Source organism: Melanotaenia boesemani, chromosome 18, assembly GCF_017639745.1.
Source record: "Melanotaenia boesemani isolate fMelBoe1 chromosome 18, fMelBoe1.pri, whole genome shotgun sequence".
NCBI lineage: Eukaryota > Metazoa > Chordata > Actinopteri > Atheriniformes > Melanotaeniidae > Melanotaenia > Melanotaenia boesemani.
This window is the reverse complement of record NC_055699.1, coordinates 13,311,314-13,334,528: the sequence shown is the minus strand read 5'-3', so window position 1 is coordinate 13,334,528 and position 23,215 is coordinate 13,311,314. Positions and strand designations below refer to the sequence as shown.

The 23,215-nt window shown below is 39.6% G+C and overlaps 1 protein-coding gene across 4 annotated transcripts; it reads left to right on the top strand.

Moving 5' to 3' along the window:
* Nucleotides 1–759: 759 nt before the first annotated feature.
* Nucleotides 760–22,915, top strand: pde7a (phosphodiesterase 7A). Of its 4 annotated transcripts, none has more exons than XM_041968351.1 (13): nucleotides 760–1,791; nucleotides 12,532–12,592; nucleotides 14,585–14,617; nucleotides 16,856–16,942; nucleotides 17,599–17,762; nucleotides 17,890–17,953; nucleotides 19,190–19,386; nucleotides 19,784–19,915; nucleotides 20,040–20,131; nucleotides 20,364–20,508; nucleotides 20,603–20,699; nucleotides 20,832–20,912; nucleotides 21,004–22,915. In XM_041968351.1, the coding sequence occupies exons 1-13, from the start codon at nucleotides 1,654–1,656 to the stop codon at nucleotides 21,243–21,245; spliced, it is 1,533 nt and encodes a 510-aa protein (XP_041824285.1). In that variant the 5' UTR covers nucleotides 760–1,653; the 3' UTR covers nucleotides 21,246–22,915. The 4 variants fall into 4 exon arrangements, with proteins under 4 accessions (XP_041824285.1, XP_041824284.1, XP_041824287.1 ...); XM_041968350.1 differs by having other exon boundaries at nucleotides 16,853–16,942; XM_041968353.1 differs by lacking the exon at nucleotides 14,585–14,617.
* Nucleotides 22,916–23,215: the final 300 nt, after the last annotated feature.

Genomic DNA, 23,215 nt, shown 5'->3' with positions numbered 1-23,215 from the left:
ATGTTGCCTTAGTTGCCTGAAAAGATGCAGGGCCTCTTGGTGAGGGGGTTTAATGGTGTGGAGCTACATTCAAGCCCTTGGAAATGGGGAATGAGGGGATTATGCTTGCACTGGCACTGGGCCTGACAGTTGCCATGGTACACTCATTGTCCCTCAGCACATGGGCATGGCATGAAAAATCTCCAGTGCAAATATTCTGGATACAAATGTAATATGGCGGCACATGAAGCAGAAAGTCAGTTGCTTTCTATATCATGCAAAAACAAGTTGTCAAAAATATAAACAAAGCATGTAGGTGAGGGCAACAAGACAAAATAAGGGTTGATTTTACACAATAATTCGCATGAATCTAGAGTCACAACATGCAGACAGATTTTGCAAATGATCATGGATAAGCATGCAGATACAACGTTTCGAAATGCTCCCAAGGCTGTATTTCAAACTCCCGGTAAGTCAGAGCTCCTAAGTAGTATGAGTCATGAGAGGAAGGTAATCACTGGCAATGATGTGGATCGCTGCAGGGCAAGCCCCATTGTGGAGGAATACCCTTGAGAAAGTCCACGCCGTCTGCAAACGACTGCTCATATAGGTCCAGGGATCGCCCTTACTTCACAGCTAATCATATATGTCCTTTTATAACGGCTGAACGCATTTAGCCAATCAACGCTTAGCTTACAGTTACTTCCTCCGCACAATTGGTCGAACTTAGACAAGGGCGTTTTTTTCCCTCTCTCCAACAGCACCATCTCTGGCAGGTGGTGTGTGCTTTAAAAGCATACAGTAGGCTAATGTTTAGAACGATAGGCAGGTAGTTGTAGGGAAAAAACCACACTTTAGGTTGTTAATTTTGAGTATTTTTGGTCGGTAGTTTTGTTTTGCGTGCCATTGCCTTTTCTATAAAACCACGGGAGTTGCGGCGAATGAGATGAACGTCGGGGTTCCCCCGTATGAGCTAGACATTTTGCGTTTCACGGCCAGCGGTGAATTAGACAATTGTTCCTTCATCGTGCAGCTTTAGAATGAAGACGGAAAAGACCTACATGTTGATTTTATTTCGCCACCGGTTAAAGCCTGAATGAGAGAAAAAACCTCCCGGCGACGACTGTCAAGGTCTTACATCCTGGAGCTGGCTCACTTCATCTGCCGGAGTTGCATAGAAAATTATATGTTGATTAAATTTTTTTTTTGGAAGCGGTTGTGCCTTTTGTTTTCATATCGGGATATGCGGATCTGTAAACGCCACGAAACCCAAATGAGCAGACGTTTTTTCTGCTTTGAAAATGAGGAAGCGATTTCATAAAGACCCAGAAAATGGCAAAAAGGTCTCGTCGTCCGTGGGCCCTGATTTCAGCAAAATGAGAAGGAAAGGGGCAAATGCAACAGCAGCATGATTTTTTTTCACCCCCTACAGAATGACACCAAAGGAGGTAAAACGGTGGAGGTAGATGAGACGCAGCATCGATGAAGGCGGTCTGGACAAGTTTTGAGTCGCTCATAATGAACAGAAATACTTTACAGATCGTTTTCACTCTACTGAAAGATATTTTCTAATTCACCAGTCATCTTTTTCGCATTGCATCAATTATCTTGTTTTTCCCCTTTTTAAAAAAAAAAATATATTTTTTTTTATCCGGATCCTGCCCTGACTACTCAATGGAAGTATGTTACCAGCTACCGGTTTTGCCTCTAGACAGGCCGGTTCCCAAGCATGTCCTCAGCCGGAGGGGAGCCATTAGTTTCAGCTCTAGCTCTTCCCTCTTCGGGGCTCCTGATCCAAGACAGCTGTCACAGGTAAAGAAATCGAACTTTTTCCAAATATATCTAAGATTCTCAAATAATTTAAATGCATATGTTGTTGTTCTTTTTCTGCAATAGTCTAGAATCTTTTTCTGCCCTCCCCTTATAACAAATACATGAATAATCCACAGGAATCTTGCAGGTGGTTGTTGGATATTTAGGCCCTAATACGCACAGAGAGCATTGCCTTGCACAGAAGCACTCAAGATGTCCATATCTCTTTGACCTAAAACACACACAGCTCCCAACTTTGTGTTTGTAGATAAAGAGCCACTCGGCTTACACGTTAGCCAGCACTAACATGATGCTGAAGTTTGCCGGTTTACTACACTCTGTTTTTTAAGCTTGCACACATTGACAGAACATAAATCATTGAGTCATACTTGGACTTCCTGTTTCTTGTACTCACTTGAAAATAGCCCATTGTTGGCTCTATTTATTTGACCTGTTCTTTGGTGAAAGATAACATATGTGCAGCAACAGCAGTCTGCATGGTGTAAGATCTGACTTCCATGTATGCAGAATATCTTGTTATGGGAATGCAGTGCATCTCCAAAAAGATGAACCCCATACTAAGTAACTTTTGAGCATTTGTTTCTAATGTATCAGCTATTTAGTCTTTGCTCTGTACTGTAGATGAACATATTGTCCCTTCACTGTGTGCTCAGGTAAACGTTTTCTCCAGATGCTCATAAACAAAAACCCCATAAGAGTTGCAAAGTATCTTTCAATCCTCAGCGAAGCATGAAGTCGCTGTCATTGTGTGAGTGTCCTCTTCAATGGGCTGCCCATTAGTAATTTGTGCAGGTCCCTGCGTTGAACCTGTCACCCATCCTCACAGACAGGCCCCTTTAAAAAAAACAACGCAAAGTCTTGTAAGTAGAAAGCTCATTTCCAGTGGCTTTTTGTCTGTCGGGTTTTCTATTGTCCTTTCATCTAATGCCACTAAATATTGGATAAGCTAGTTGGGAAGCACTTTTCTGTCTAACTGTCATCCTTTTATTGTATACTTGAAGTAATTCTCCTACTACTCTATAATGACCATCTGCCTTAGTTGTTAGGGCTTTAGGGAAGACTTTTTGCCACAGTGCATTTTGAAATTTAATTCCCCGACCAAGGAAGAGTTCCCTGGGTAGGTCCCAAACCCCCAGAAAGAAATTAGTCTCTGCATGATTTTGGTTGCTCATTTAATGCATATATATATATATATATACACAAGTGTGAAGCTGTTGTGTTTCTCTTTCAGGTTTCAGGTTCAGTTTCTCAGATGGGCTTTTGTTCATTTTTAGATAGCCAGTATGAGATGTCCCGATACTGTGTTCCTATTGTTATAAAAAAAAAAAAACAAAAGAAAAAAAAACAGGGTTTATTTATTATGGGTAGTGACAACTGTCTATATGATTTGGTTTTGAGACAATATTAAATCATGTATTTACAACTCTATAGTGCAAAAGTTAAACAAAGACTTAGTAACATAAGAACCTGCAAACATTGTCATCTGTCCTGTTTCCATTTAAACGTGGGCAGATTTGGGTAAATATGCTGGCATGCATACAGTAGTGTCACTCAGTCTTTGTTGCGGAACAATTCTGCAAATATTGCGTTTCAGGCCTTATTTATGACCATAAGGGTGCATTTGTCCTTGGTGGCTGCTGTGTTTGTGTGTGTGGTTCCACAGGCCTGTTGTTTGTGGAAGGAGGGCTGAACTACCATTGCAGAAAGAGGCAGTTAGGCATGTGCCTGGGCTCTGTGGGCAGTGGTTTGGCCCATTTCCAGACTCACAGATGGCTGGAGTCTCAGTCTCTTTTCTTTTGCTGGCTATCTTGTTCCGCTCGCTCACAAACTCCCTCTTTTTTTTCTTTTTCTCCTCTGCCCTCCCTCCTTTTCCCTCACTGATGAAGACATTTCCTCTTATAAACAGGGTATAAAAGAGTAGGACTGAAGACATGAGTGAGTCTCAGAAGAATATGTTGCTTTGTGGTTGTGGAATGCTAGTGACTGGGTGTAAATATGCTGTTGAAGAGGCGTTGAAAACGACATCAAATAGATGGGCTCGTTTATTCATTAAGATGCCTTTTTTTTTCTTTTTTTACTCGGTATGCTTGTGTAACTCTCAAAGTAAGGTGGAAGATGAACTAGAATTTTGATGGAATGCAGTAAGAGATGTTTGTCTCTTTTGGCTGATCTTGGAAAAAATGTAGGGTAAACACAGGGCTGAGACCAATCAGATTGGTGCCAATTGAAAGGACCAACAGCAGCAGACAAGGAGTGGGACACAGTAAAGAGTCATATGGTTCTCATTTAAACTATAAAGCACACATGCATTTGCACGGCTTGGCATTGCTCCACACATTTTAGAGGATGCACATGGCTGGAGTGAGTGTTTCTACACCAATTGTGATTTTATTATTAATGAAACACACTTGCACAGAGTTACATGATTGTGATGTGGTAAATAGTTTACAACTTTTGAGAAATAAGTTAATTAATTTTAAATATGCACAATATTGATGAGGCTTGTTAAGTCACATGACTATTGGTGATAATGGTAGGAAAGCAGCTAAGACTACAAAGACTGATGCACTGATCTGCAATCTGCTCAGTCTGTTATGTAACAGTTGGACATTTAATCAAAAGTATAGTGGCTTGAGATAAGGTTCTTTTTAAATGTGAAATGTTTAAGCAAGGGAGATGATAAGCCTCATGCATGAGGGTGGGAGATGGCAGTGTTTGTTCCAGCCACACCGTGGATGCTTCTTTTCACAGACTGATAAGGGAGTACAGTACAGTGCCTCTTTCTGTGGGAGTTACTATGTTGATTTAAACTGCGATCAGATTGACGTAGTTTCAGGATGTGGTAAGAATGCTGAAGGAGCCGTTCAGAGTCTGAGCTGGGTGTTTCACAACCTTTTCTCAAAAACTTTAACCCCTGTGCTACCAAGTTTGATGTTTTTTAACAGATTTTGCATGAATAAGCTGGAATGCGTGGCCCTGTTTGCTGTTAAGGGAAATGCCTAGCATTTACAGTAGTAAATAAACTGCATCCTGTCTTCACTTCAGCTGCAATATGTGCACTCCCCATGTTGCTCTGCATTTGTGACTCTCTGTAAGGGGCCCCTCTTATCACATGACCATGATGTTTTTGTACTATAACGTTGAGTGCAATCAGCCATAAGAATGTGGCTATACGCATTGAGACACAACATCAACTGATCTGCCTGAATCGTATGTTGGGCTGTAGGCCAATATAGGAATGGAGAATTTATCTACCAGCGTAGAGAGTATTTAAACCACTGACAGGTCACAGTGGTTAGGTGACCTGGGTTCTGTTTGCCCTCTTAAGATGGCTCCAAGGAGGAGGTCGAAGGAGTGCATTAGGCTGACCCCGAGAAGCAATTAGAGCCTGGGGTTGACGTTTGAAATGAATGAAATTCCTGTACAGAGTAGACAGGCTGGGAGAATATGAAGCAGCCAGCCTCTCGTAACTTCGCTTATTTCAAAGAGTACCGCTAAGAACACATCCATTTAACGCCCTTTTATAAGCACTGTAAAAAAAAAAAAAAAAAAAAAAAAGTTGAACACTTTCTCTGCCAGTAGTATAGAAAATAATAATAATGCTTCGTTGTGCAGCGATATAGCTAATTGTCATTTGCTTGTTGAGTAATCAGGCAAATTCACCCCCCCCCCCCCGGCATCTCCTCCAACCAGCAGGCATCTCTCAAAATTCAATGCAGCTGGAGTGTGTTGCAGTAGGCAGCATGCTCATAAAACACTCCACCAACAGGTAGACTCTCTATCTAGGGCTTTTGTGTATGCAGCGGATGGTGCACAAACACTCGCTCACTCCAAACCTGCCTGTGTTTATGGCTTAGCACTCAGTTACTGGAATGTGCCGTCCCACACAGCGGAGCGCTGTGAGAGGTTGTAACTCAGAAGGAAGCTTTTAGTTTATGAAACGGTACTGAGTCCAGCTGCTTTTATCTTTGGAATTAACGTGTGTGTGTGTAGTGTTTTTGCTTTATTGGGTTTTTGATATGCCACTTTATTGAAATACTGCTGGCAATCATTTGCTTGGCCTCAGCTGACTTACTGACTGCAATATGCCTGTCCTCAAATAAACCTAATTTTTAACATGTAATAACACAATAAACCCAAGTTTTACACCTGTGCTGGAAACACGGAAGCGTAATGTAGCACTGTGCACTGGACAGTTAAAAAGCATTCAAAGCGCAATGGACTGCAATATGAGCTGAACAATGGGAACTGCAATGGTGAACATTTGAAAAATCCCTTTTAACTGTTTTCAGTTAAGTTTTTGTAACTATGTTAATATATTGTTTATTTTAACATGCCTACATCAGGGTTTTCTTCTTAAACAAACATCACAATGAGAATAAGAAAGCTGTTGTGGGAATGTAAGGCAGATTTCCCACTTACTTTCATAGACAGAATCTAACTGAATTCCAATAGAGTGATTTGAGTCCGTATTTGTGCACCTTTTTGGGATTTTTGTGAGTATTTATTGAACTGTAAGAGTGGAATATGACAAACACTGAAGCCCTAAAGCTTTGCACTTTGTCAGGAATTTGACATTAGGTCCTGACCTCCAGAAACCTGAGCTTTTGTGACCTCAGGCAGTGAGACTGAGCTAAGATAAGAAACAGAGACATATGTAAACCAGTTTGCATGAAATTTCAGGGAGCACAATGAGCAGATTGTTATGCTTGCAAGAAACTCCAAACGAAACAGAACTTAGCTTTTATTAGACCTCTGCAAACAAACACCAAATAGGTTCAGCTCCACCAGCCAAACGCATAAAACTGCAGATTCATGACTAAGACTGTGCATCTGTTTGGCAGAAATGTGCACGTCCTTTTAGGTACATTCATAAATTACTAACAGAGTTAAATTGTGCAGTTGCACAGAAACCTAGTTTCACCTCTCATCTTTTGTTACCCTATTTAAAGCAGCGACTAACCTTAATTGTTTGCATTTAAACAAAAGTGGTTATTTCCAGTGTCCGAAATTAACTTTTTGACTCACCGGCCAAGTTGGCCGGTATATTAAAAAATCAACATATTTTTTACTGGCCAAATTATTAAATTATTTTACTCACACATACCTCTACGGACATGTTATTTTCTATAATACTGTGTTGTGTTGCATCCAAACTGAAAGTGGAAGAAACTGAAAAACACAACATGAATTTGGTACAAACATTTACTCGCCATTTGGCGGATCACCCTCTGAGATTTACTCGCCAAACGAAAAATTCGTCTCGCATTTGGCGCCTGGCGAGTGTTCATTTCGGACCTTGGTTATTTCTAGTGATGCACGATATAAAAAAATTTCAACCGATAATTTTCTGCTTCTGATGGCCGATACTGCTAACCGATAAGTTAATATTTTTATGTTTACATTATAATCTGCAGTTTGTGCTGGTTGCAGTGACGAAAACTGATATTTAAGTAGCTCTGGCTTATCTATAATAGCAAACAAAGTTTTGGCTCTTCAAATGTTTGTTTTTTTCATGTCATAGCACATAAATGTGGTCATTTGCACTAGTAGCTCAGTAAAACCTTTTCTATGACCACCAAACACAGTTAAGACAACAAACAAAAGACCAGGTACACAAAGCCAGAAAAAATAAGTAAACACAAATTATGACTCCCTGTGTCGGCCCAACTGCATGAACACAGACAAACCACAGCTCTGCTGAACACATCTCACAGATTCCAAGAATGTAAGTTTCATCTCGCTATGACCAAGATTTATCAAACCTGAGGTAAAAGAAGGCTCAATTTATGCTTCATGTTTGTAAAACTAAAAGGTCTTACCTTTGCTGTCTTGCCTCAAAAGGCGGAGGAGGCATTGGACTGCAACCTTCTGCATGTGGTTTCTCTGTGTTCAGACCAGTGAGCAAGAACTTTGACCCAAAAAAACAAAAACAAACAAAACAAAAACCAACTGTGTTAACACACATTTAAAAAAAAAATATTAGTGGTAATCAATTAACCAGGTCAAAAACAGAAAAAAAAAAAGTATTTTAGTCTTTGTTTTCTCCCTCATTATATTGCTTCTGTAACATTGAAAATTACCAGTCTGGTCTGATTCTGATGGACTCTGAAGGTTTTGTTGTACAGAAAGTGTGCCACAGCTTCCCCTGCTGTTCTGTCCTGCTCTGCCTCCAATTTTCTCTCCCCCACTCGTCTTTTTATGAGACTTTTTAATGAACAGCTAATTGAGGTGCTAAGACCACAGGTACAATGCCGCCCTGCCACGGATGAAGTTTCACGTTAAAGATGAAATAATCGGGTCAGTTGTTCATTGCAAGTAAAGACACAGATTGACTGACTGACTGGACCAAAACAACCTTTTTTTTCCTTTTCTTGCGACCTTGAGAAGTTCTCACTTCTCGTGGAATATGTGACAATTTCTCTGCTCTACAGCCTCTTTGCTGCCATTTTTGAGCAAGCCGCAGTAGAATCAGACAAGTTCAGACAGTTTGTTTTTCAAAATTATTTGCAGAGGAATGTCACATTTCCTGAATACAATTTCACACACAAATTATAATCGGTAAATGTGTGCAAATATAGACTTTATGTGCATATGAATCCATTCATACAATGTACTTAGCATCTAAGGAAAAAAAAAAAACATAATTCAAAGGCATGGCGGCTTTGATTTTTGCAATGGTGGCGTGCCACAATCATTTACATGTGGCGAAAACCCTGTTTTTAATGCTTCTTCTGCACCTAACTGTAATGCTTTCAATGTTTTTTATGTAAAGTTCTTTTAATTGTCTTGTACATGAAATGTGCTATACAAATAAACTTACCTTGTAGAGCATTATCTAATTTCTTTCTCAGTTGAACTATAAGTTCTGATAAGATTTTGCAGTTTACTGGAAGCAAGAGCAAAAGAGTTTTGACTTCCCTCTTTTAAGGTGCATGATTTGAGGTAGAAGTTAGGTGCAGATGAAGATGGCGAAGCTGCAAAATAGTACTATGAGCATGAAATGTGGTGCAACATTAGGCTGAAAGTATGAATGGCTTACTGAAAGTCATATTTTTAACCATAGGCAGCCCCAAACAAAGTGACATTGGTTGTATTTTGTCAGAGTTCTTTACTTTGTAGTCATTTCAGGCACTCAAATATTTCCTCTGAAGCATAGAAAGTGATTGCTTTTTCATGAGTTCCCTTTCTAAAACACTGTTGCTGTATCATTATTTTGTGTCAGATTCCCATTAAACAGGATATCTTTGCTATGACACATCTGCTAGAGTCATTGATCAGATGCTTGCATATGGACACATGACCAGAAGTGGAGGGTTAAAAAGCTGTCAAGCCTGAAACCACTTTTATCAGAGATTTTGGTTTTAAAAGAAAAAAAAATCCTGCAGCTGTTTACTAGTTAAGAATGGCCCATAAAAGGTTTTGATGTTCAGAAGCTGTTAAGCGCTTGTGAGTTGGATAAAACATCTGTTTAGCCTTGATGAAAATCCTGAAGTCTCTGAAACACAGATGTTTAAATAACCCAAGAGAGTGGTTTTCACAGCTAATCTAAAACAGGTAGGCAGCTCACACAAATGCATATTACAGAGAGGAAAGCAACCATAGCTGTATGTCATTCCTCATGTCAGGTAATTAATATCTGTGCATGCAAGGGATTAGAACAGCTGAAACCTATCACATGTATTTGGGTTTGTACAGTACTTGTCCTGGATTTGACATTGTCCTTAACTCATCACTTTTAGCTGTAAAGCATAAATGGACCATGACAGAACTCTGGGTGTGCTGCTTTGTATTTGTGCTTCAAGGTGTGGAAGGGGTGTGTGGTGTCTGATGCAAATTTCAAGGGTAGAGCATTACTTTCTTCTCTGGTCACACTGGAAATGTAACATTAATGGTAGCACAGTTCACAAGGGAGCACAAGCCAAATGTAGGCTGACCCTATATACTGTCCTTAAGATTAGTTTCCAACTAAATCTATCCAAATAGTGTTTGCAGAGCTGGTCACTCTTAATTCCCAGTCCCAGAGCCAACAATATACAGTTCCCACACATGTGACAGCTAATACCACCCTTTTACACACTCACTCACCCACACACAGATACATGCAGCCCATGCATACATACACACAATCTATAATGCTCACACTAAACACTGTTGCTGTGTGTAAACAGTCCTGTTGACATTAAAATACAGCTTTGCACATTACCCAGCCCGAGTTGAGCTGTTTGCTAGCTGGTAAAATATTAGCTTTGTATTGGTGGTTGTCATGAGCTTAGAGGGCAGACATAGTCAAGTTTGAATATTAAGTATATTCACAGTAATTGTAAGAAGTGGTAGTACATGAAGAAGTTCATTTGTGTTTGCATGTTGTCTGTGTTTGACGGTTATTATTAAGCGATTCCACAGTCTAGACACTTTTTTTAAAAATTTCATTTCTCCTGGAAGGATACAGGGTAGCAAGTGTTAGCCACAATTTTAACTATCTTCTCAGACCCTTTGTTGTTTTAACCAACCACATCTTCAACAGAAAATGCATAAACATCTTTTAAATCTGTCCTACCAGACAGCCATCAGTCTGGCAGTAAGTCGGTCAATGAGCCAACCTGCCAGTTATGCATGCTCCCTGTGGAATGGGTAACCCGAGACAAGGGAAGCCCCAGAAGGGAGAGAGGAGTTAGCCAGGCAGGGGGGGTGCACAGGCTATTTAGAGTGCATAGTGAGGTGAGCCAACACCTCAGCGTAGCCCTGAGCAGCTGTCTGTCGAGAGCAAATATGCCATTACCACAGTCAAACATGTTACATCTGCCTCAGTGTTGGTGATGTTCATGCCTTGTGCATGGGATACTAGGGATACTAGTTGGAACTGGGTATTTTCACACACATACACATAATTATATTGCTGGAATTCTTTTCTATGTGTTAGTAATTCACTCCGGTTCTGAGATTGTCCCTACTTATTTCAAGAAAACAAAGTCCATATTGGATTTTTCTTAGGCAGAAAAATACTGGCAGGGTTCAAGTTCGGGGATTATTAAAATGCTACTTGTATGCATGCATACATATGTAGCTATTACATAGCTAACCGTCCGTTTCTGGGTTGATCGGCTTCCAGAGAGTTTAGTTGCAGAGAGATATCTATCAGAAATTATGAGTACAGGTCAGGAATGAGAGAAAAAAAAAAGCCAGAACTGCCTCTCCAACATTTTCTTTCTTACTTGAGTGACAAGTTCTGCTCATATGATTGCCTGATAAGTAGAGATTATGACGACAACAGCGCCATTCTACAAATTTCAGATGCTCTCAAGATAGAAACTCTGAGAAGTCATACCAACTGTTCTCAGAAAAGCCACTGGATGTAGTAATTCCAGAAACTAAGAATTTTCTATTTTATTTTTTATTTCTGAAAGGGTTTAATGCAACACTGGTGGATATTGGTGCATGATTAGCTTGTGTTGAGCCTTAAACTTATTCAAAACAATCCCATTGGGTGTTTAATGTGCATCTCTTTTCAGAACAGAGTAATGCTGTTTGACAGATTTAGTTTTTCTCAGTCTTAAATGTGAGGTATTTTCTAAGAAGTTAAAGCAGTTGTTATTGCCCCTTCTGTGCCTTGATCAATAATATCGCACCTATAAGGACTACAGTTAATGCTTAAGAGAACACGCCTTGCCAGCTTTTTCTGTGGCTCTACAGATTCTTCTTGGTGCTCTGGTCCTTAAACAGCCAACCTGGTTTTAGTCTGTGATAGCTTTCAGATTATTGAAGCTGAATCCCAGCATTATTTGAAAAGTGGTTTATATTATTTACTCATCATGGTCATTGAGGGGTTGCCTCCCATTCGGAAAGTTGTTCATCTTTTTGTTTTGCTCTGGCATACACGGATGGGGGGAGGGGGCTGATCTAAATCTAGATTTAGATCAGCTTTTTATTGAATTAACAGTTAACAGATGGCCACTAAACTTGGAGTAAACTTTTCCTGTAGCTGCCTTTTTAGAAAACATCTTTTTGTGATGCAGATACCAACAGGTTTTGCTTAGTTTGTAAGAGTTCTTTCAAAAAAGACTTTGTCGGTTAATGTTTTATTATTTTTTATTTAGAAATAATACATCAAATGTAAAGTAAAAGGATATTGTTGACTGGTAGGTGGTTTGAATGTGTCGTAGTTGTCAGTTCCTTTACTTTCATTTAATGCATTCAAATAATCACCTGACATCAATAGGGGATTTTTTGTTGTTTGTTTCTTATCTGTACTTTGAAATATTTCTGCATTTCCAACTATGCATTTTGACAGAGAAGTAAGCGTATCACAGAAAACGTCTTGGGTGGGGTCAGATTTGGATCAGACTCAATAAATTCTTTTTATGGGAAACGCTGTGTTTGTGTGCATAATTGTGTGTGTTTGTGTCTACATAGCACATGTGTTTCTCACATGACTGATAGCAGTGCCGTATCAGGCCAATGATGTGGAGCTAGAACATGTTTATCAGTGCAACAACAGTTTATGCATGCGCGTGCACACACACTTGCACACTCCCACACTTCAGATTAGAGCCCACAGTAGCAGCGTTACGCCACCCTCTACTTACAAGAAACTGTAAAATTAAGGCCTGCTGGTTAGAGGGAGCTGGGTTTATGAAACATACATTTACGTGTGATGAACAGCTTTGACAGGCTGTCACTACATTGCAGTAATATGTTTGTGATACATCTTTTTTTCAGAGGCGAGGGGCCATTTCCTACGACAGCTCTGACCAGACAGCGCTATATATTCGTATGCTAGGTAAGTGTCTCCCAGCTCTCGGTGCATATGCACCATTAGTGAACATACATGCACACAGTTATCAACACTGCTGAAGGTTTATCTCCCTATGATCACGTCCATTTCTTAATATGCAGTGGCTTAAAAAAGCAGTGAGATGGGAAATGGATTAAGAGATGGAGAGATTGTGAAGAGAAGAAGGCACTCTAAAGTGCACGTTTTGAATCCACTCAATTCATGGCCTTTTTCTAATCTCTCAATCACAGCAGGCTTAAACTGCATGTGTCTGTACAGTTGAGTCTTGGAAATTTGATCAGATTTGCTAGAAGTGCAGGGTTAGCAGAGTGCACTTCTGTGTTATTGTACATATAGCTTTATATACATACTGCCTGTGTCCAGGCCTCCATTTGACCTCAGCGACTCCAAATAGAGTAAGCAGTTTAGAAAATGGATGATAGGATAGAGGGCTTGTAGGGCTGCCAGTCAGATGGAGTCAGATGTATCTGGGAAGAAGCCAGATCAGCTGTGGCTTCCTGATCAATAAGGTTATTGGCGATGGATGCGATTAGAGCCTGGTTATACCCCTGTGGTTTGTCTACTTAATACGGATGTGCCTTTGCATGGAGTTTTTGTCACTTAATGCAGTAGTTCTGCTACTTTTATTGAGAGGTAGGAAGAAAATAGGTAAAGTTGTTTTTATCATCACCCGGGGCCTCTTTTATAAAACTATGTTGCAAAGCAGACTGCAGGTGGTGTACATTGGGGGAAATAATAATAATATTTATTAATAATTATATATTAAATAATATTTCTTTATAGTTTCTTGATGTTCCAGCTGGGTCGATGGTGCTACAGCTGTGGTTGGACAGGGTGAGGCCAGAGACTCCACACTGTGCCACAGTAGCTGTATTCTCACATTTTAGTGGTTGAGGTCCTTGTTGATAACATCCCCTTTGTCTTGTAAATCCTAATTTTTTTTTTTTTTTTTTTTTTTATAATGAGCTTCCACTCTTAGGAGTATTAATATTGAATTTGCCTCTTTATTGATTTTTTCAAATAGCATTAATATATAACTTGGTGTGTAAGATATTTGATTGTGCACAAAGGTCTCATTTCCTTGATTTTATTCCGTACTGTTGGTGTCACCAGGGTCAGAGTTGCCGTGGAGGTAGGGACATTCTCCTGCCAAGTTTGGTTTTTATAAATCCCAGAAGTTGACTATAATTGGCGCATGCTGGTTTTTGTACATATGCCATCTTTATAAATGAGGCCCCAGGTCAGTGTTGCTGTTAAATATCAGATAGGTTTTGTGAATTATAGTCATTAGGAGGCATTTTCATTTTCTTTTACTTTTGTTTCATATAACTAACTGTTTTTTCTTCCCAGCTTAATCATGAGCTGGCTGCTGCCACGTGTTGAGCTCACTGAAGAAGCTTAAGCCTTATAATCATTTTACTTTGCTAAGTATGATGGCAATCTCATACGTCACTGGCATAGAGCATCTGTGTCTGTAGATTTTATATTTAACTGAGTGTGAGGAGGAAAGGCATGTTAATGCAGACTGGTGTTTGCCTAGGCCAGGCTTCTGTCTGCCAACTTAATGCTGATGTGCTTTCAAATAGCAGGACTCAGAGCTTTTGCCACATCAGTTATAATGACATGACCTACATCCACCCCAAAGCACCAGCTCTAATGCACTGCAGGGGAAACATGGACCCTGTGACACTTAAAAACACACTAATCACACGTGCACACACACGTGCTAAGCCCTAGCACATGCATCTGCAAATGTGACAGATGTATATACATGTGGCCAGACACACATACACACTGCCCAGGAATGAATACAATTGTCATGTTTTTTTTGTTTTAGCATGGTTTCACTGTCCACACTCATGTAAAAAAAAACAAAAAAAAAAAAAAAAAAAAAAAACAACTTTACAAGCAACTTTTCAAAATGTTTAGCTTCATAATGCCGTGAATTGTAATTCTTAGTTTTTGGTATTTTGATAGGAGCTTGTGTAGTATTCAAACAGCTGTTTGCAAGTAAGTAACATGCTGGTTGTGGGAACACACCCTTGTGACTTTGCTTTTTAATTCTGATGCACATGACACAACCTGAAGTGCCATGCTGGAAACGTACCACTGCACTGTTAAGCACCTTGATCAGTGTTCTGCTATATAGAGTCTTGCCTGGAACAACACTCTAGCATTTTGCTGCATCAGTGTCACAGCACCATCCTGTCGCCTCACTATGCTCTCGCCCCTTCCAACTGCAGTCTACAAGCAAGCCGGTCGCCATCTGCGGGGTCTAAGTCTGGAGCCTGTTCCTCTGCTTGACTACTAAAACCAGTCATAGCTCGACTCTAGATCACTCTCAGTGGCTCTGAGTACTAATGGTAGAGCAGACTGTCCTGACATGGCATTGCATGCTCAGCTGTTCACTTCTCTGACCGTTTCCTCTTCTGGGGACATGGGAGTGTGATGTGTGTGACTGTTCCCACACAGTGATGGTACACACCAGCCCTAAGTCAAATAAATATATACATATATTTATATACATATAATATAGTGCCACAGTGATTGGTTTTACCACATTATTCTCTGCTGCAACTTGCTCATTTCAAAGTATGTGATATTTTTCAATTCTTCTAAAAACCTAAAATACAGCGTCTGGGTTTTCTGTCAACACTCCAAAGAACAGTAATAATAAATCAGTATCAACCACAGTTTTTGCTTGGGGGAAGAAATTATGCTTTATTGTAAGAAAGATCAATGGTTGAGTATTTTGGATTTATTGCTGTTGAATTTGAACAATAAATAGCTGAATAAAGCATTATAATTTTTTGGCTTAATTTAATTGAATTATACTGAGTAACCCCAAAAAGAAACCATATTGTTGCTGTGCAAATGAAGACAGTTATTATATACCAATTGAAAAAAAAAAACAAAAAACAAAGAACAATGATAAAAGGCAGTTAATGCATTTCATCTAAAAGAAGTCTCATCTCCTAGTTCAGAAAATTGCTATAAAACATTGATGTGGGCAGGAATGACCTCTATTGGTTCTTAATGGATGAGAACTGAAGAAAACTGTTGTAAAATCACTATACTGTGTTGAAGGTGTGCAGCGTTGTTTATGTTGAACAGTTGGCACAACACAGATTGCTTTCTTCTCTCCAGAACCATCTATGGGGTCTCCAGAACAGTCCCCAGCACAAAGACAGTCTTCTTTATTGGCTTGCTCATTTTCTTTCAGTCACATTCTCTGATACTACTCTTCCAACATTTGACTGCAAAGAAAACTGTGCTTTCCAAAACAGACTGATGGAGGATGTGCAGCATTTTGCTGCAAACATTAAAGAACCTCAGTTTCCCAAAGAAGTAGCTGCTCTGTCCTTTCTTGTAAACAAGCTCACTAAGGTGTCTGTAGTCCTTCACCACCTCTTCACCTCATTTCCTGAGATAGAAATAGTGTTTGACTTTTTTTCCAATTGCTCCTAAAAATCCCAAATAATTTCATTTAGTCTTAATTGTGTTAAAGACGAGATGATCCCTCCCACAATATTCCACAAAACGATCCGGTAGTTCTCTTGGACCCCATTTTAAAAACTTAAAAATTAAAATGAATTTACTCTGTTTCTACAAAACTGTACAGCATTACAGAGCTGTTTTACACTTGACCATTATTATTATTATTATTATTATTATTATTATTATTATTATTATTATTATTATTATTATTTTATTTTATTTTATTTTATTTTATTTTTTTATTTTATTTTTATTTTTCAACCAGTTGGGACAAACTGGAGGAAGAAAGACACATTTAAAGTAGAATGTGACAAGAGGTGCAGTAATATAGTGCCTGTGTATAAAACAGAATATCAAACAAAGAAGCAACAAATTAGAGTTTAAAAAACTGAAGTAATTAAGACATTTTTAAATTCTTAATTTGACTTTGGATTTTGCCAGAAAACCAAAAATTTACTAAGCTTCGGTCCAACAGAAACTCTTGAAAAAGAAGCTTGCTGCAGAAGGCTGGGCCAGCCTGTCAGCTTTGTTGGTAACTCGAACTTAAACTGCCTTTGTTTTCTCGTCCAGCTCTGTTCGTTGCCTCATGGTAAGGCCCATCCTAATGGCACTTAAAGCAAGATAAATATCAATGTAGCCTATATAATAAAAAAAATTAAAAGTGCAACTTGTTTGAGAACATTCACACACTTTTTGTTTTTATCATATAGTATGAATCTTGAGGAAATAAGTGTTGATTTCTTCTAGGAGATGTGAGAGTGAGAAGTCAGGTTGGATTTGAACCGGAACGAAGAAGCTCCCACCCATACCTTTGTATCGACTTCCGAACACTTCACAGTGAGTATGAATGGCAGTATAATTACCTCAGCCTTTTAAGATCAGATGCAGATATTTATTTTTGCTCTTGCATGTGATATTTCATGATATAAAACACAGGTTAATAAAAAGTAAATTCGGCTTTAAAGAGAAAATTCAAATCTTGCATTAGTTTGTTCCTTATCTGAAAGACAGATATGTTTGTACCTTTTTATCTGTTTAGGCGTGTCTTTGTATAAAACAATAACTTTCATAATGAATAGAAGCTTTTGTTTAAAGTGTCAAACAGTTACCACAAAGTAGTTGTGTGAATTTGCGCTGACAGTTTGACCTGAAAGTAATCCTACATCATGCTGACGTATTTCCGGATTGCAGCTACAGTTTATACAAACACAGTGGCTTTGTAGTGTGTGTATGTGGTATGGTGTGTGTTTGTGTGTGCGTGCAAGAGAGACCACTGACAAAGCATGTCTGCTGTGTGATCCCAGACGAAAGGCTTATGAGTGGGTGGCTGTGTCAGCACCCACTGCTTGTATACCCCTCTCTTGGTGTCCGATCCCCACCAAGCTTGTCAGAGCCAAATGACTCTTTAAATTTAAAGAGCCTGCAAAATAATTATCCTGCAACTCTTCTCTATTCTATTTTTGTAAAATATTCATGCACGTCTGTGTGCACAGCACGGCTGAGCCGCGGGTCCTCGTCATCCAGTTCTGATTCTGAAAGGAGGGTCCACAGACTGCTCAGCTTCCAGAGATACCTGCATTCATCCCGCCTGCTGCGGGGAATCCCCCAGCAGATTCCTCTTCACATCCTTGATGAAGACTACACTGGACAGGCCAGAGTAAGACAGCGGCCATTCATACAATAACACAATGACAAAATATCAAGAAGTGCATCTTTTGGACTTTTTTTTTTTTTCTTGTAGATTTCATATCTATAATTCTGCTTATCCTTTCTTTCTCTCATAGTGCATGCTGGAAAAAGTTGGCAACTGGAATTTTGATATTTTCCTCTTTGATAGATTGACAAATGGTAGGTAAAATATGACATGAAATACTGTTTAGAGGTTGTTTCAAGTCAAAATAGTAATAAGTGTGAACGTCTGCTTTATATTCAAAAAGTTACCACTGGTGCCATCTATTGGATAACCTCATAGTATGAAGTTTACTCCATGAATCAGTCATTACATCTTGCATTGTAGGACATCTATGCCACATGCATTTTAGTTTAAGGGCAAGTAATCTGACTGAAATGGCTATTTGATACCTAAAAGAGCAAATAAACAGCTTGATTTAAAAAGATCCTACTATTTATCTAGATAATACACAAGTTTGTCAACATTAGATTTTAGTTGTCACAATAAATCATATAATGCAAGTTATGTACAAAAACCAGTGTAAAATTGTGAAGACAGAGGGCGGAGATGGATAGCTTCGTTCCTCGAGAACTGTTGTTGTACAAGTCTTGGATTGTTTGAACATGCCTAATACAAATTAGTGGATCATTGTGCAGGACTTGACAACAAGCTGTTTCATCAGTTTTATGTGAATCGGGTGCCTTGGAATAGGGAAAACTTCTAAAACCTGCAGGACAGCAGCTCTAGAGGACTAGAGTTGGCCTTCCCTGACCTAGGGTTAACGATAAATAGCTGTTTTCAACATGGCGTGATTATTGATATTTTAACAGGATTTTTTTTTTTTTACTTATGCAACACGTTGTATTGATGCATTCAATGATGGGGTCAGACTGAGGATAACAACCATTAAACCAGTAGAGGCATTTTATAACCACATCATTTATACAACATATCGACTGTGGGACAGCAGAAATGTGCTTGTGGAGTTAAAAATGATTTAAATACACTATGTGACTGATTTACATAATTATGTAATATTGGGATAATTTTGGGAACATTTTGGGAAGCTGACTTTTATGAAAGCTGAAACTGAGAGAAAAATGGTCCCTGCATACAGAGCTGCAGGTTCATTTTACATTTTTGAACTGCTACATGGAGAAGGTTCACAGTAAGGCATATTGTTTCTATAATTGCACATTCTGTTCTAGCAGTGGCCTCAGTCTCTTTTCTTGCCATTTTCCTGACTTGGAACAACACATTGCTCGGGGAAGAAGTGTGCAGAAAAATCACAAGTATTTAAAAAGATTTAGAAACACTGGATACAGCATTGAAATAAATGAACATGACTCTATGAACATTTATTAAGAAAAAACAATGTGATAGTGTCTAATTGTTAAGTTCTTCCTGCTCAGGGAACAGCCTGATCACCCTGACCTTCCACCTGCTGAACCAGTATGGCCTGGTGGAGCTCTTCCAGCTGGATATGGTCAAACTCTGGAGGTTTTTAGTTATGGTTCAGGAGGACTACCACAATGACAACCCGTACCACAACGCTGTCCATGCTGCAGATGTCACACAGGCCATGCATTGCTACCTGCAGGAGCCCATGGTGAGCCATGCAGACATTTGTTTTCTCTTAGGTCTAAGTAGCCAACTTTAACACAGCTGGCTGTCAGCCAGGACAGCTATTGCCTGAATGTTTCTTTATACTTTTATGTGTCATCTCTTGCTAAAGATTCTTGCTCAAGCAGTGAAACAACTGGCAGTACAGGCTTTTCTGATTTACTCTTTTCAGCTCTTTTTCATTAACACTAAACTGTGAGTTTGCTAGTTCTCAGCTTTTGTCTCTAATGCACATCTAAAACTGAATGTATCATCTTACAGACAAAGCTTTAGAGTGAATAGATGTTAAAGTGTCATTTACAAATGTGTTAATGCTTTAGAGAAGGTGTTATGGAACATCGATGATGAGTCATAACCTTTGTGACATTGTCTTATGAGCACAGCTTGCACAGTCTCTGACGTCCTATGACATCTTACTGGGGCTCCTAGCAGCTGCCACACATGACCTGGACCACCCTGGGGTCAACCAGCCTTTCCTCATTAAGACTGACCACTATCTAACAACACTGTATAGAGTAAGACAAGATAAATGTATCATGTGTAATTTATGTAGTGCAAAGCACCATGAGATATTTTCAATGATTGTGTCTGTGTGTAATTTCCTTTTATTTATTTATTTTTTTCATTTCGTACAAACAGAATACCTCAGTTCTGGAAAATCACCACTGGAAATCAGCAGTGGGTCTCCTTAGAGAGACTGGACTGTTCTCCCATTTGCCTGCTGAGGACAGGTCAGTCGGACACTTAGAAGCATTGTTTAAAGCAGTGGTTCTCAACATTTTGCCCAGGTTCAGGCCTGTGACCCACTTTTGGGTCAGGAACTACCAGTTGAGAATCACTGGTTTAGAGCACTGAAGATATTCAACCTGTGCCACACACATTTACATCTGTGCTCTAGAGAAACAGCTTTAATCTTTAAAAACTGATCATTGTGTTAAATAATTGTACTTTCTGGCACACCAGTAAGAGCATGGAGAGAGAATTGGGCTCCTTAATCCTGGCCACAGACATCAGCAGACAGAACGACTATCTGTCCAGGTTTCGTATGCACCTGGACCAGGACAACCTGTGCTTGAACCACGCCAGCCACCGTCACTTTGTCCTACAGGTTGGTTACCTCATCCTTCTCCCATGAAAACACTTGATTCCACCATGTTTGCAAAACAATGTATTCTATGTTTTTTCATCCCCACTGCATACAGATGGCTCTTAAGTGTGCAGATATCTGCAACCCCTGCAGACCCTGGGAGCTGAGCAAACAGTGGAGTGAGAAAGTGACAGAGGAGTTCTTCCAACAAGGTTATCCATCTGTTTGCCATTTCCTTGTCTGGTCATTTGTTTTGCGCCTTTCTTTTCTATTCCAACTCCATCCTTTGTTCTTTCTGTGTAGAACAAACACAAATAAGTAAATGTTTTGCTTAATTCATGCAGGAGACATCGAGAAGAAGCACAAACTTGAAGTCAGCCCACTTTGTGACAGAGAGACAAACACAGTTGGCAACATTCAAATAGGCAAGTATGGTAGCTATGATGGATATCTGCTATTTTTAGATGCAACTAATATAGTCTAACTTGCGTCTGCCACCTTTCCCTCCCCCTTCAGGCTTTATGACATACGTCGCGGAGCCGCTGTTTGCAGAATGGGCCCGTTTTTCCGACACACGGCTATCCCAGACAATGCTAGGTTACATGGGGCTGAACAAAGCCAGCTGGGGTGGCCTGCAGCAGGAACAAATCCCCGTCTTAGAGGAGGTAGAACCCAGCACAGTCGGCACAGACACAAAAGACACCGCCACAGGAGGAACCAGCTCCAAAGAAATACCTCAGGGAAGCAGAGAATCCTGACACTCCTTCTGTGCTCTTTCACCCCAGCCTCCCAGATCCAGAACCTTGGCCTCAAGGCCTCACCACATACTGAGAACCTGGTGGGGCTCCCACCAGCCTGCAGCCCTGTCGCTGCCCCTTCTGATCCCATAATCTTGTTTATGTTTTGTTGCATTGGTCTCCCATCTTGATAAACCACTGATTTTATTTAATTTATTTAATTTTTAATTCATCCTTTTGGCATAGAGCAATACATAGATACCTCATTTGGCTACTGCTGTATTTTCTTTTATTAGCTCTGTTTAATTTATTTGCCCACTGTAGTTTTGGCATTACTGACTGAACACACCATTTTATTTTTATTTTTTATTTTTTTTATTTATTTATTTTTTTGGAGGGGGGTGAACCTTTAGGGGAAAGCAGTATAAAAACTGGGACTTTTTTTTCTGGATTTTTGAAGTGCCATTTGAAAACTGAGATTTGAAGAATGATTTGGATTGAACTGACTGAGACAACTGGAGTATTCATGTGAGACCCTCCTGAGACTTTTGAGTATTGATGTGTTGCATTTGTACTGAAGATTCTTCCTCATGTTAAAAAAAAAAAAAAAAAAAAAATGTGACAAGCCCAGTCCTTCTGCTGCCTCTATGATGACTGTTTACGCATCTCCCTGTCTGTTGTATCTTTCCCTTGAACTGAAATGAATCTTGTCAGCTCCACGGTTTGCCTTTGAAGCACAGATGTAAAGAACCACTTGTTTGAACTGTCATCCCACTGTTGAAGCCATGAGCAGAACCTTATTCAAACACACCAGATGCCATAAATGACTCCACCTGTGCTACTATGTGTTCTTGCACTCCAAATAATGATGATGTTGCTTCATCTCCATGACCTTCCTAAGATATCCTGTAAAAGGTATTATCTAGCCCTGGTTGACCTCTGGGAGCTCCCCGGCCAGAATGGACACTGGTCAGTCACTGCACTTGCATCTAACCTGGAAGTCCGCTCCATGCAACTTGACTCGCTCAGGGTTTTGCCAGTCTCTTTTTAGAGGGAGAGGGGGAGGAGGTGACTACAGACGATGCAAGGTTGCTGGGTTTCTTTTTGTTTTGTTTTTTTGGCTTGGATCAACTGGAGATTCCCTCTCTGCAGAATGTCTCACAGCCACATGAAACCTAAAGGACTGCTTGACTTATGCCTTATAACTATGCACAAACTATGCTAAGTGACCAAACCAACTCCTGTTCCCATCAAGTGCATGGTGTGCTTGTCTTTGAATGCACTGTCCAGACCCTTTGTCCTTTTGTTGTGAGGAACAACCCCAGCTGTTCTTTTTTTTTTTTTTTTTTTTTTTTTTGTTTTTTGTATGGAAACATAATGGTCGAGTGAATTAGAACATTCCACTTTTTTGTGTTTGGTTTTCTATTTTGATTCTGTATAGTGGCACAGATTGTGTTTGTGTTGAAACATTTTGAACGATAACAGGTGCTTTTCTTACTTTAGCTGATTTGTATTTTGCTGTAAGTGCTGTAAGACTGTTGATAAAACTGTTTACAATTTGTTGCAACAGCCATTTTTCGGGAAGACTTAAGTGTCAAGCCAGGTTTTGTAAAGGCTTTGCTGTATTGACCTTTTTGATACATGCCTGTTGCAGTTTCAATTTGAATAATAAAACCTGTTGTTGACTTTCATGAGTTGAGTATGCCATTTAATAGCAGGACTGACATTAGGAAAGCAATGAATGGTTCAGTTAATGACAAAAATACATTTTGGCCTGTTTTTCTTCACCTTTTGAGTATGTCTACAGCAGTGTTTCTCAATCCTGGTCCTCAGGGACCACTGCCCTGTATGTTTTACTTCATTCCTACCCCAGTACACCTGATTCAGATTAATTGAACTCCTTGTCAAGTTCTTTGCAAGCCTGCTAACGAGCCATTCATTTGAGTCAGGTGTGTTAAAGATGGACACCTCTAAAACATGCAGGGCAGTGG

Bases quoted from the DNA above. Each gene is read 5' to 3' on its own strand.
- pde7a (XM_041968350.1), top strand. From the start codon at position 1,654: ATGGAAGTATGTTACCAGCTACCGGTTTTGCCTCTAGACAGGCCGGTT. The intron at 1,792-12,531 runs GTAAAGAAATCG...TCTTTTTTTCAG, and splicing joins ATCCAAGACAGCTGTCACAG to AGGCGAGGGGCCATTTCCTA. The intron at 17,954-19,189 runs GTAGGTAAAATA...CTTCCTGCTCAG, and splicing joins CTTTGATAGATTGACAAATG to GGAACAGCCTGATCACCCTG.